The sequence below is a fragment of the Pristiophorus japonicus genome, chromosome 15, assembly GCF_044704955.1.
Source record: "Pristiophorus japonicus isolate sPriJap1 chromosome 15, sPriJap1.hap1, whole genome shotgun sequence".
Classification (NCBI taxonomy): Eukaryota; Metazoa; Chordata; class Chondrichthyes; family Pristiophoridae; genus Pristiophorus; species Pristiophorus japonicus.
Window position 1 is genome coordinate 138,868,203 of NC_091991.1, and position 14,029 is coordinate 138,882,231.

At 41.1% G+C, this 14,029-nt stretch overlaps 1 protein-coding gene across 4 annotated transcripts in view; it reads left to right on the forward strand.

Annotated features, from left to right (window-relative positions):
- mapk8ip3 (mitogen-activated protein kinase 8 interacting protein 3) overlaps nt 1–14,029 on the forward strand; it is a 255,509-nt gene that overhangs the window by 150,990 nt on the left and 90,490 nt on the right. For 2 of the 4 annotated variants that reach the window (XM_070900984.1, XM_070900986.1), the window contains 5 exons: nt 159–311; nt 3,192–3,258; nt 6,010–6,140; nt 8,924–8,980; nt 10,799–10,975. In XM_070900984.1, the coding sequence (XP_070757085.1) occupies nt 159–311; nt 3,192–3,258; nt 6,010–6,140; nt 8,924–8,980; nt 10,799–10,975 (585 nt within the window). Of the gene's footprint in view, nt 1–158; nt 312–3,191; nt 3,259–5,988; nt 6,141–8,923; nt 8,981–10,798; nt 10,976–14,029 lie in introns of all 4 variants that reach the window. The other 2 variants (XM_070900985.1, XM_070900987.1) reach the window with 1 other exon arrangement.

Below are 14,029 nucleotides of genomic sequence, written 5' to 3' on the forward strand. Positions count from 1 at the left end.
AACTGAACTAAGAGAATTGTGCTTCTTCCTCAGTAAGGAGTTTTTTCTGTGTGGCGTTTGATCTGCATTTAACTGGAGATGAGACTTTTTGGTTTTCAGCTCATTTACTTTAACTGAATGAATGTGGTATAACTCAGTGGCTTTGACTGTATTTGTAGGAATGCCCTGAACATCGTGAAAGATGACTTGATTGCAAAGGTGGATGAGCTGTCAAGTGAACAGGAGGTGCTGAAAGGAGAGCTGGAGACCGTCAAACAAGCCAAAGCCAAGGTTGAGAATCGGATGAAGGAGCTGGAGGAAGAACTGAAACGGTGAGCTAGTGCATAATGATCTATTATTGGACCTATCCATTATAGCAGAGGGATCTGTTTGGTGCATGGTGCATGCACTCCATTGAAAGCTCTTATTTGAACCAGCTGTTATGGAAAATCTTATTAGAAAAAATGTGCATGTTGTTTGCAATTACCTGTGACACATATAGGTGATGCTGTGACAGAACTTTTAATGTTCCTGTTGCCACACCTTGCCTGTCACTTAACAGCCACTGTTTTAGTAAGTGTCCTGCAGGGTATTAGCATCTATTTTCAAAGTGTGCTCTGAAAGAAATTGCATCTTCCATTTCTTCAGTAACTGAAATTTCTAATGTCCAAAAGAAAGGTTTAACCTAATTAAAAGAAAAACATTACGTATTTAATTAAAATTACATAAGTGTTATTACATAAAAATAACATTAAAATGACACAGTGTCAGCCTTGACTCAGAGGGTTGAAGCCCCACTCCAGAGACTTAAACTGGCACTCAGTGCAATACTGCTGGCTTTCTTTCAGACAGGATGTTAAAACCGAGGTCCTATCTGCTCCGTTTATGCTGCCTCTCTGCCTGCTGCCATTTTGGGTAGACCCCCGAGAAGGTTAGTCAGGGCACCGGCTTGTTTCAGGTGAGAGGCCACTTTTAGTAGATAAATGCATTTAATATACAAATCGGGGCCCTATGACAGACGCAGGACAGCGATTGCTATTTTGAGGTTCAAAAGGGCAGAACGTGTGCTACACGTACTCCATTCGTTTGGATTGGCGTTGAGTGGTCTAACCAGCTGGAGACTTCTCAGAAATGGTTTGCTTTTCTTTGTGGGGCCTGGAGGAGCTTTTCCCACTCTGTGCACACCGCTCGCCGGCTGTACACATGCATGTGAGGCCCAGATCGCAAAGTGACTCAGGCCTCCTGCAGTTACAGTGGGCGGTCAGTGGGTACACTCTACCCACCGACTGCCCTCGTGTACGGAAAGTTAAACCCCGCTCTGATATTTTTAATTAAAAGCTATGACATTGTTAGCTGAATTCAGATGTTGACTTTTGGTTGTCCAACTGACTGAGCCCGCTCGTCGGTCGCCTGATGAAGAGTCGACTGTGATTTTGAGGCCCTAGTCTCATTTCCATCCCGAAAGTGAGCTGTGGGGCACCACATGAGCATCTCGTTCTAGCTCGGCAAATTAGGGCTGGCCAATATCGGGTGGCCTCTGGCAGCAGCAAGGTAAGTGCAAGGAGGAGCCTCAGTGCAGCAGCAGCCCAGATTATTTTTGTGGGGCCCGCAGGGATGTTGCTCTTCGGCTCCATCACCCGTGCATGGCGCAAGCTCCCTCCAGTTGCACCCTAAAATGGAAATCGTGTTCCTAGAACCATGATTTGTATACTAAAAGGAGACGCACCGCCTGAAATAGGCAGGCGTTTTGGGTGCCCAGACCCATTTGGAATGGTGCTAGCCACATTGACTGCATTAGCGAGGCAGTAAGGCTACCGAGCCCATGGTGAAGCTGTTAATTCCCTGTTAACACCAGGCACAACAAGTTAAAATTGTGTCTGTGCCGTGTACCCATTTTTCCAGAATGCATCCGTGCCATTCAATAATTGAACGGCTGGAATATTTTGCTTTCGCTTCTCGCAGTTTCTGTTTAGTTGTTCCTCAAAATTATTTGAAGAAAAGCCAGAGGACAAATTTCATAATTTTTTTTCAAGTAAAATTTATATTGACTTTTATTTTTTTTTAAAGTTTGTGCGGGTGATTTTAATATTAGCATAGGCTTCACAACAAAAGTAACTCGCTACTCCTCTGGCTTTTTACTCTCTGTTGCAACAGTGACAGTTGCCTTTAAGTTTATTAGCTGCCTCAGTGCAAATTTTAACATATTGAAGCAAGGAGATGGGAAAAAATAATTCTAGAACTCATTACAAGAAACATAAAAAAACAAAAATTCGTTTGAAATCTGAGTTAGGCCAATGCATGGAATTAAAATGAGTCACTACTGCTTAAAGTCCATACAGCAGATAAAATATTATGAGGGGAACTTTGTGGGCAGAGGCCTCCGACGAGCAAAAAAATCTACGAATTTACCCGCTGGTCCGGGAGGTTCGTAGATTCGTGCTCTTGGGCCTCTCCAGGTACCCGCGGGTAGAGGCCCACATATCCCAGGAGAGCATGCGGTTCGCAAGAGCCCCTGGAATCACGTGGGTTGGCCCAAACAATAAAAGGAAATCACCATTCATACTTATGGGGATTCTGTTTGTACAGAACTCCCATAAAGTATGAACGAACACATGAAATAAAAAAGACCATTACATATTTAAAATTAATAAAAATTCCGCTTAATTAAATATTTTAAACAAAAATAAAATTTTTTGAAAAAGAAATGTTTATATTTTAACAGAGCTAAAAATAAACTTACCTTATTGGACAGAGAGTTCTTGACAGATCGCAAGTTCCGGGTTTCAGCGCACGTGCAGTCCATGCCTAAACCTGGAACTTGCGGGGCCTCTCCGGGCGTGTGACACCTCGTACTTCTTTCTCTTTATATTGTCATAGATTTAAAACTTCATCCTAGTTCTGTCACTCGCTCCAGCAAAACATTCTAGTTTGGGCAAGAGGAATATGTATGAAAAAATAATAAAACATGTATAAACTGTAACTTTTGCATTCCTGGGCAGTGATTGCAAACCATGACTGCAACGTGTTTAAATGTAATTCAACACCAGGCACCCAACAGTTCCCGGCCTGTTATGTTTTATCTGATTATTGATATCTGAATAGATCGGAATGAATGAGTGGAAAAGTGTCTTTTCAATTGAGCTGTGATCAGTGACATCTCGTACCATCAGATGGGCACCTCCCAGTCCCTAATGTACTTTTATGTTTTCTAGGGTTAAATCAGAAGCTATCGTGGCCATGAATAACAAAGAGGGCAAAGAAGAGCTGGAGGATGTAAGTGTAAGTTCTCGATATTGTGTACTGGATTTTCAGTGCTTTTTCAACTACATAGTAACGGATATGGTTTAATGGTTCCAATACACAATCAGAAAAGTTTTCAGCTGATTGAGCACATTTATTAGCTAAGAAAATGCATTGTTAACCCAGTCTCTGTTTAAACAAAAGGTAAGAGTGACTAGTTGGGTGCTGGTAAGCATTATTCTCCAACACTTCCTTTTGAATGCACAATCAAGTGCAAGAGTTACCCGACTCCTGAATTTCTTACTACAGCCATAATTTGTTTGTTATTCCTAGTCGCAAAACAAGATAACTTCCTGTAGGGTAGAATCTGGAGTGCAACAGAAAGGAAAAAGTCACTTGGAGCATTTCACCCCAACAGCAAACATATCCTATGTCTGAGCAAAACAATACTGTGGTTGGATGTTTCTGTGATTTGTTCACTGATCTATTCTTCCAGCTACATGAGAAACAATGGACATGAGAGTCCCAGATCTGAATAATGGACTGCAAATGCAGTGGAGTCAACCGGAGATTTTGTCTGTACATTTATATTTGTCCCTTGTATAGGTCTTCGTTCAGTCCCTTTATCTCTGATTGCCTTCAACTATCAGGCAAGGTGGTCTGGGCCTAAACTTTTCTGAGCAGGATACTTTTCACCCCCTTCCCATCTCCTCACTAGATGAAGTGCCACATCACCATAATGTGTTTGTCAAGGCCTGGCCAAATTTATTCATTGTGGGTCAGTTCAGTTTAAGTGCAAGTTAGGGCGTGAGTCAAACTCTCGAAGGAGCTTTGGCCTGGACCCAAAGTGCTAACATTCACTAATAGTTCCCTGTATAATACTTCTGGTCACATCTCATTTGAATTCTGAAATTCAATTGGCCAACATTTTAAACTGAGGGATACTCAGGTTTATAATGATGTGATGAAGTCATACTAGATTTAGCCACGAGCAAATTATGTATCGAAAGGACTAAAAATTTGGATCAGAAACTTAAGAGTCTTCAAATATATTTCCGTGAGCTGCTTCACCAAATTGAAGGCAGACTGAAAGATTAGCAGCTTGATGTTCAGTAAAGTAGTAGATGTTAAAATTATGCACAGATACTTGACCTTTAAAAGCAAATTGCGGATGCACATCCTGCCTAAGTTACAGCTTTCTTTCAGCTTTGCTTTATTCCATATTCTGCTCCTCTTATTTGTTCTTGCGACCCGAATAATTGGTCGCTCTGAGTCATTTATACCTAGATCAATAAAACTGAATTCATTTCAGGTAGTTCTGATTACATGCCAACACAGATGTCACTGAGTTTAATCCTGTCAGCTGAACTGTGACACTGGGGTCAAGTTTCGGCCTGAGTTGCTCCTATTTTTTTGGAGCAACTGGTTTAGAATAGAATATCTTAGAAATTACAATTCTCAGCCTTTAGTTTGCTCCAGTTCTAGTCAGTTAGAACAGTTTCATTTTGGAACAGATTTATTTTTTCAAAAGGGGGCGTGTCCAGCCATTTATGCCTGTTTTGCAAGTTTAGATAGTAAAAACTTACTCCAAGCTAACTTAGAATGGAGTAAGTGTAGATTTTTGTACGCTCAGAAAAACCTTGCCTACACTTAGAAATCAGGTGTAGGGAACGAAAGATGGGGGGTGGGGGGTTTACAAACATTAAACACTTCACTTTTACAAATAAAGAGCCATCATCAATAATAAATGATAAATAAATCAATAAATAAACCAATAAATCCATCCAAAAAAATTAAAAATTAAAAAAAATTAAAAATCACTCTAAATAAAAATTTTTTTCTACTCACCTGCAGCACCAAGGAGAAAGGCGGGGGTGTGGAGAGAAGATGATGGGGGGGGGGGGGTGGGGGTAAGAGGGGAGAGAGAAGATGATGGGGGCGGAGAGGGGAGAGAGAAGACCGGGGGGGGTGGGGAGAAGAGAGAAGACGATGCCGGGCCGTTGCCGCCGCCGACTCTTCGGGCGGGGCCCGCAAGCAGCCGATGAGCAGAACAGTGGCAAATAGAATTCAATCTGGATAAGTGAGAGGTAATGCATTTGGGGAGATCTAACAAGGCAAGGGAATACACATTAAATGGTGTGGTTAAGAAGGCATATGGAATACTTGCCTTTATTAGTCGAGACATGGAATACAAGGGCAAGGAAGTTATGCTTGGAATGTATAAAACACTGGTTAGGCCACAGCTGGAGTACTGTGTGCAGTTCTGGTCACCACATTAAAGGAAAGATGTGATTGCACTGGAAAGGGTGCAGAGGAGATTTACAAGAATGTTGCCTGGACTGGAGAATTTTGGCTATGAGGAAAGATTCGAGATACTGGGTCTGTTTTATTTGCAACAGAGGAGGCTAAGGGAAGATCTGATTGAGGTGTATAAAATTATGAGGGGCCTGGATAGAGTGGATAAGAAGGACCTGTTTCCCTTGGCAGCGGGATCAACAACCATTGATATCTTCATTGATATCTTCATTGATATCTTCCTGCAGTGGCACGGGAAGACTTAAAACATAGCAGAAAGGTAACAAAGAGATTGACTAGATCAAGAGCATTCTGTAGTTACGCTGCTTCCTGCAACAGTCATTGTTGCTTAATGTTTATAAAATGGATTCCAGTACAGAGGAGGACGCTGCATGTTCTGTTGAATGTGTTACTGTCACTTTACCGCTGTAATAAAGTATATAAGAGTGCTGGTTTTTATCTGTTCTGGTGAAGCAATGCTTCCATAACCTACAGGATGACGTACAGGTGGCACAGAAACGGCGCTTCACACGGGTGGAGATGGCACGGGTGCTGATGGAGCGCAATCAATACAAGGAGAGGCTGATGGAGCTGCAGGAGGCTGTCAGGTGGACTGAAATGATCAGGTGGGAAGGCGTACACCATCTAATAGATCGGATGTGTTGAACAGAGTCTCTGCGGTGGCTTTACCTTCATTCCTGTCTCAACACTGTGTCCTGTCTCTTTTTTTGACCATCAACGATAAAGTGGTGCAATGCATGCCTGGGCCTGTCTGATACATGACAAATCTCACGGAACATTCCTAATTTGCTTACTGTGTGTTAATAATATTGATGTCTAGGCATTTCTTTATATTGCACATTTTTCTTTCAGCACTGAATGATTCCCAATACAGGTATATTGAAATCAGTCGTGACATTACAACTTGGTAAACGGATTGGGGGTGAAATTGACCTCCGCCAATAGCGGGAAAGGGGCTCAGTGAATCGACACCCAGTTTTAGGTCAATGAAAAGAAAATTGTGTGCGGTGTAAAATGGACTGCCAATTGGCCATGAGCCTGTTTCGCACTACTGCCACAGACCACTTTCATCCCCAGTGACTTCCTTTCTCCTAAGGCATCCTAAATAATAGGCACAAACTAATCAGAGATCTTTAAACAAACATTCTTTCAATTGACCCAAAATGTAATGAATTGTACTGGGGTTAATTTACATAGAGATCCAGATCTTATGAATAGAATAAAACCCACAATATGGAAATAGTGAAACCTTTGGAGTCTAGTGACCAGCACACAGCCTTACATGAAAATTTCAAAGGACTGAGGACTAACCCAGGTGAAATTAGCTGGGAAGGGTTATCTTAATTAGGAAGATATTGAACACTTTTAAAATCAGAATGTTGAACAGTGCAAGTTAAATATAGACCCAGATGAAATAAATGTAAATGAAATAGACATCCCAAGATAGCTGGATAGGCAATAACAGTAGGAGTAAGATTAAAAAGTCATCTTGCTTGATAAACCTTGATTTCTTTGAGCATGTTATAGTTAAGTAGACAGTGGAAGTATGGTATAGTTATTTTGATTTTCAGAAGGCCTTTGACAAAGTGCCACATGAAAGAATCCGAATTAAACTAAAAGCCAATCCAAGGTAGAATGTAAGATTGGATGCAAATTTGGTTAATAGAAAACACAGAATACTTGTGAGAGGAATAATCTCAGAATGGGGAAAGTGCTGAGTGGGATCCTTCAGGTTGGCACTGGAACCCTTGTTGTCTCTAATCTATATTAATGAACTGGGCATCAAAACTAAATGTAAGATTGTCAAATTTGCTGATACTGCCAAAATAGGGAGAGAGGTAAGAACAGAGGGAACAGCAAGATTTACACACTGATGGGCAATATAATTGCTAAGATAAATGGCAGAAGAAATTCAATATTCATAAATGTAAAGTATTAAATGTTGATTTTAAGAATATATGTTATAAGTATGCATTGAATTGGCAGAGGGAGACAGAAGGAGGCCAAGCAAAATGGTTTAATTATCATTTTCAATGTCTGAGCAATGTGGCGAGCAAATTGAGAGCGCCAAAATGTTGGGATATATTGCCAGGACTGTATAGTCCAAATCTCCGGAGGTTACACTAGGGCTGTACAATGCACTGGTCAGACCTCATTTGTGAAATGATATTCATTTCTGGTCACCACACTACTAAAAACATATACAGTACAGTCATTGGAGAGGATGTAGAGAAGAGCAGTAAGACTGATTCCAACTGTAAAGGCCTTGAGCTATCAGGAAAGATTGAAGAACTTTAACCTCCACAGTCCAAACAGGTGAGGGTTAAAGGACACCATTGAGGTGTACATAATATGAAATGGTATATGTAGGGCAAACCGTGAATATATATTCAAAATAAGCCAGGAAAGCTGGGTCAGCTATACATTTAAATTAGTGAGAAAATTCTTTATAGCAGGTATTAGTAAGAGTTTTTTTCGCTCTTAGAGTGTGAAATAATGTTTGGAAGAATCTGTCAGCTGAATCAGCAGAGGCTGAAACATTCAAAGTAAGGCTGGAAGCTAATGGAAGAGTTAAAGTACCTGGAGGGCGAGCTTCGATGATCTTAAAAGCCTTTTCTCAGCCATGTTCTTATATCTGTTGTGTTCAGAATGGCTTGTTGATATCTAACGATAGTCAGGCCGCTATTTTATTGGTGGTGGGGAGTTGCCGAGTGCCTTGAATGACATTCTGTAAGGAGTCTGTCAGTGTCTGTCCCTTAGTACAAATCTTTCAATTTCAGCTTTCACAAGTCAGAGACCAATGACTAAACTGTGGAGCACAGAGCAGAGTAGTGTGGCAGAAACCCTTAGAATGATGCTGGTATGAATTCAGACTGTATCATCTAACTATAGTTGCGGCTTAGTACTGCAAGGTCTAACACTGCTACCAGTACAGTTAACACCAATGTGCAGTTTAGTTGGTATAGTAGATGGAGCTTGCAGGATAATTTGAGTGGGTTGAGCAGTCAGCAGTGATTGGTAATTAGCATTAGCAATGGCTAACATGGCCCGGTTACTGGCACGGCCCTGGGCAGTTCAGGCTGCATGGTATTTCAGAATGACTTGGCTATTTGGATTGAAATGGCAGTTCAGTTTGGCACAGTAGTTTGAGCTGCCTTGGGAACTAATCGTGACACTGCAGTGTTTTTGGTATGAATGGCATTCTTGGTCTGAGCTAGACCAATGTTTTAAACAGATTATCAGCAGATTTGAAGGACCAAATTTCAACTAATCAGCAGCAATCCATCTGTTTGACAGCAACCTTGCTTTTAAGCAATCTGTCTTATGACCAAATGGGAAAATTTGAGTACAATGTAACAGTTACTGTTTTATTTTTAATATTTATTAGAGCTTCTCGAGAGTACCCATCAAGCCAGGAGAAGAAAAAGTCAGGCATTTGGCAGTTGTAAGTACTTTCATATCCGAGATTAGCGCTGTTAGAATAGTTAAACATTTATTTGAAATGCGTGTTTTGTTAAATAATTTAAACAAATTAAATTATATTTTTCTGAGTAATATTTCCAAGGTGAATAAAATATCATTTTTTCAATTGATGTGAACACAAGGCTATGCTACCAAATGGACAGGTTCCTCCCAGATCTCTGCAATGTCTCCTTTGACTGATTACTAGACGGTGTGAGCTACCATTCAGGCTGGATTATTCTGTGTGATCTTTCTTCCCACTGCTGGAAAATGCTATAGCCTCTGTTCACAGGCATATGATTTAAACCTGGTTCTTATCTAATAAATCTCCTCTAGTTTGACAATTCAAGCAAGGTTGGAGTCAGAGAGTAGGGATAAAGGAAGCATTCTCTGATTGGCAGGCTGTGACAAGTGGTGAGACCTAGGCTTTACAGCGTAAATATTAATGACTTGGACGAAGGAATAGAGAGTTATACATCAAAATTTGCTGGGGATATTACGTTAGGAAGCACAGTAAGTTGTGTTAATGGGAGCAGGGAATTACAAAGGGACATAGACAGACTAAGTGAGTGAAAGAAACTGGCAAATTAATTTCATGGAGCAGTGTGAGTTCATCCACTTTGGATCTGAGAAAGACAGATCGGAATATTTCTTAATGGTGAGAGATTAGTAGATGTGGAGGAGAAAAGGGATTTAGGTGTTCATGAACACAAATCACTAAAAGCTAGTGCATAGGTACAAAAAGTAATCAAAAAGGTTAACAGAATGTTGGCCTTTATCTCAAGAGGATTGGAATTCAAAAGTGAGGAAGTGATGCTTCAGTGCACACAGCCATGTTCAGACCCCATCTGGAACACTGCATTCAGTTTTGGCACTGGAGCTCAGAAAATATTTTTTGGGCCTTGGAAGAAGAACAGTGTAGATTCACCAGAACTATACTGGGACTTAAGGGGGTTAAATTACGAGGAAAGTTTGCATAAACTTGGTTTGCATTCCCTTGAATTTAGATGGTTGAGTGATGATCTAATCAAGGTGTTTAACATGATAAAGGGTTTCAATAGGGTAGATAAAGAAAAACTATTTCCTCTGGTGGAGGAATCCAGAACAAGGGGCATAATCTTAAAATTAGAGCTAAGACAATTAGGAGTGAAATCTAGAAGTATTTTTTCACACAAAGGCTAGTGGAAATCTGGAACTCTCTTCCCCCAAAAAGCCATTGAGGCTGGGAGCTCAATTGAAATTTTCAAGATGAGATCAATAGATTTTTGTTTGTTAAGGTTATTAAGGGACATGGAGCAAAGGCAGCTAAATGGAACTGAGATACAAATCAGCCATAATCCAATATAATGATGAAACAGACTCGAGGGGCTGAATGGCCTACTTCTGTTCCCATGTTTATTAGTTCAATCTCAATACTAAAATGTGTTGCGTTCTTGAATGAGAGGTTGTGGGGAAGGGGAGAGAGGAGTATTTAATTTTTGCAAGTTTATTTTTCTGTCTGTCCGTGCCAAGTGTGATGGTAGACAGTGACAAATTGAATTGCGTGTCTTGAAACTAATATGGTATTGTATTGCATGATTTAAATTGCAGTGCTTCAGGCTTTTATTTTATAGCATGTTACAGGTAAATAGTATACCTGTTAAATTATTATCCATAAATACTCTTGTTTTGCTGGGCTTTAATATAGTTATGCCTTATATTATGTATCCCAACTACTGTAAATATTGGGTTGTACCTGTCGTAGCAAACTAGTATTTAATTCTCTTTTTCTTACTGTCACTTAATTTGTTTTCTTCCACAGTTTCAGCCGTCTCTTCAGCTCTTCCTCTGCTGCCCAGCCAACTAAGAGACCCCCTGTCCTTCATTATGCTGCTCCCAACACCTATGGCTCATCTGGCTTCACCAAGCGCCGAAGCCACACCATGTCCCAGTTATCTACTGCTGACAGATCACATGGCATAGACTTCCTGCCTGACGAGTAAGTAACAGCCTAAGAGATGTAGCCTGCCCTACACGCACTGCACCCACATGCAGCCTGCTCCCGTGGCACAGAGTTAATACAGTTTGTGATTTTTGTATGTTTAGGCTTATTTTCATTACCTTCGCTGTTTGTTTTCCATTATTCATTTGCTTTGCTAGTTATTTATTTTGCTCCTCTTTTTTAATTTTAATAATTGGTTACAGTCAAAGAAAGGTTGTTTGTAAAAGTCATGCTGCCATTTATTTTACTTTTCTAAAAGAGATTTTTAGCATCAGGCCTTGGATTGAAGAAGAAATCTCACCTTTGACCTCTTTTTTTCTAAAAACGGGGTTTAACCAACAGAATACCTTTTGAGAATTACAGGGTTTTAAAATCAAATGTCATGAAATGTATTTTTTGTTGAGATTTTGATAATTTTGAGAATGATGTTCATTAGGGCACCTGAGCCAGATACTGAGCCAGACAATGTGAAGGAACTGCATTAATATCCATCTGAGATGCAGTCATTAAATCGGCATAATAATTCAATCCCTCCTCATACTGTCAGTCTCAGGAAATCCTCCCAGCCAGTTTGCCGGATGATATAATCAGCACTCTTCTTTAAATGAGAATAGTAAAAAAGAAACTTAGTAATCAATTCATAACAAGAGGGAGGATGTTAAAAGTTAATCTGTATTTGCTTCTATAAGTCAATTCTAAGAATAGAGCTCTGATTGGGAAATTTATTTTTAAATAAAACCAGAAACCAGGCTTTAGATTAAGGGTCAGAGCAGGTCAAGGAACTAATATTCCACAAACTGCTTCGAAGATCCAATTCTACAAACTACATGTGAGTCCTTAGGTGTTGCACATGGAGGCTTATGATGATAGTTAAGTGGACTCCTATTTATATTTATTTTCCTCTGATTGCTAATATGAGTGAAACTTCTGTTTTTATTTTTACTCACCTCTGTTTGTTCAATGGATTTATTTTTGTGGCTAAATAGATTGATCTTCAACCATATTCATTAATCACTCTGTCTGTAACTCTGTAAGACACCTGACTCTGCATTCTAATACATGCTAAAACCAAAATTTAAAAAAAAAAGTTATTTCAAGGATTATCATAGTGTTGAGGTAAGTTGATTATGCTGCATATAATATATAGTTAGTATGCAGTGTATATTCAGTGGACAATGGTATAGTATATATGTAGTACATATATACTGAATAGGTATCATACAACGAATAATTATGATGAGGGTATTGTAAAAATGCTTCATTTTAAAGGTGAAGCAGGTTATGTGAGATTGTATGATTCTCCTGTGTATGAGGATAATCGTGAGGACCACAGAAACTTGACAACTGGGTAAATAAATTATATATTAATGTTGAGAATTGAAAGTAATGCATTTTTATAAAAAAAGGTTTATGATTAAGCAGGGTGAGTGAGAAAAGGTCTTGTATCGTGTTGACCAAATGGAAATGTTAGAATCACAGAATCGTACAGCACAGGAGGAGGATATTTGGCCCATTGTGCCTGTGCCAGCTCTTTGAAAGAGCTGCCAAATTTAGTCCCACTCCCCACCCATTCCCTATAACCCTGCAAATTAGTCCTCTTCAAGTTCATATCCAATTGCCTTTTGAAAAATCCAATGGAATCTGACACCACCATGCTTGCAGGTAGAGTGTTCCAGACCTTAACAACCTTCTGTGTGAAAAAATGTTTGCTTATTTCCCCTCTAGTTCCTTTGCCAATTATTTTAAATCTATGACCTCTGGTTACCGACCCACTTGCCAGAGGAAACCGTTTCTCTCTAAATTATCAAAACTCTTCATCATTTTGAATACCTCTATTAGGTCTCCACTCAATCTTCTTTGCTCTAAGGAGAACAACCCCAGCTTCTCCAGTCTCTCCACACAACTGAAATCCCTCATCCCTGGTATCTACTATGTTAAACCCTAAAAAACACAGACCGTGTCCCCATTGCCGCCATATATGCGCCCGTTGCTGTTTTTATGGTGGCATGTTTCGAGCCGTGCCTGTGTCCTGCCTTGGAGAGGAGGACACTTCATTAATATATTTAAATCAGGCTCTCTCAGTGCAATTGGTAGCCTGATTGAAATGTAATTGCTGCCTGACGGATTTCCCAGGGTTCGGAACACCCAGCAGCGAAAGGGAGGTGGCAGCAGCTGGCTTCAGAAGGTAAGTGCTTTTTGTACCACTCCCTGCGGGCCCGGAGGAGCAGGAGCACTCCCCCTGGCCCCTCGAAGAAGCCTTCGGCCTCATTTTTTTCAATCATGGCCTCTCTTTAGCCCCTACCATGACTGATGATCTCCAGCCCCGATCTGCAGACTGCCCTGTGATTGCTGCCGACCCCTGGCCCCAACCCCCAACGCTCTTATCTGCAGCCTGCCCCAGGATTGTGATTGCCACAGACCGTCTCCAAAGGGCTGATTTTCCCACCCGGCATGGGGACCCGGCTATTGGTTTGGGAAGCTGCCCGGCGGGAAATGGAAGAATAAAATTATGATAAGGTTCCCCCGCGCTCATTGCACCCTCCCTGCCGCCCAGTAAATATCAGGGTCTAGGGGGCTGAAATCCATCAGCCCACCACCCGCTGCCGCCCAGTCCCGCCGATATTCCTCCTCAAGATCCGTCCAGTGCCACTTTGGAAGTGGCCTGGAGCGGGCAGTAGGAGAGAGCTGCCGGGAGCCGCCCGCTGAAGTCAGAGGACGGCCGAGTGGCGCGACTGACCTCCCGCCCGCCGAGCTCCCAGATTCCTGCGGGTGGGAGTCGGTGGGACTCGGCGGCAGAGTGGGGGTGGACCGCTGGCTGGAGGCTGGTCTGTCCCCGACGGTGAGTATGAAGAATCTGAAACAAAGGTAAGTGAACATTTTAAAATTTATTTTCAACAGCGACTTACCTGTTTGGGATCCCCTGAAGGTCTTCCAATAGTTTAAATTTTTTTATTGGTGATTTTTTTTTTAGGTCTTCGACCCTCCGTGGGCCCGACTCCATCCTTGGCGGCACTTGGGCGGCAAGCGCCTCTGCCGCCGAGAATTAAACCT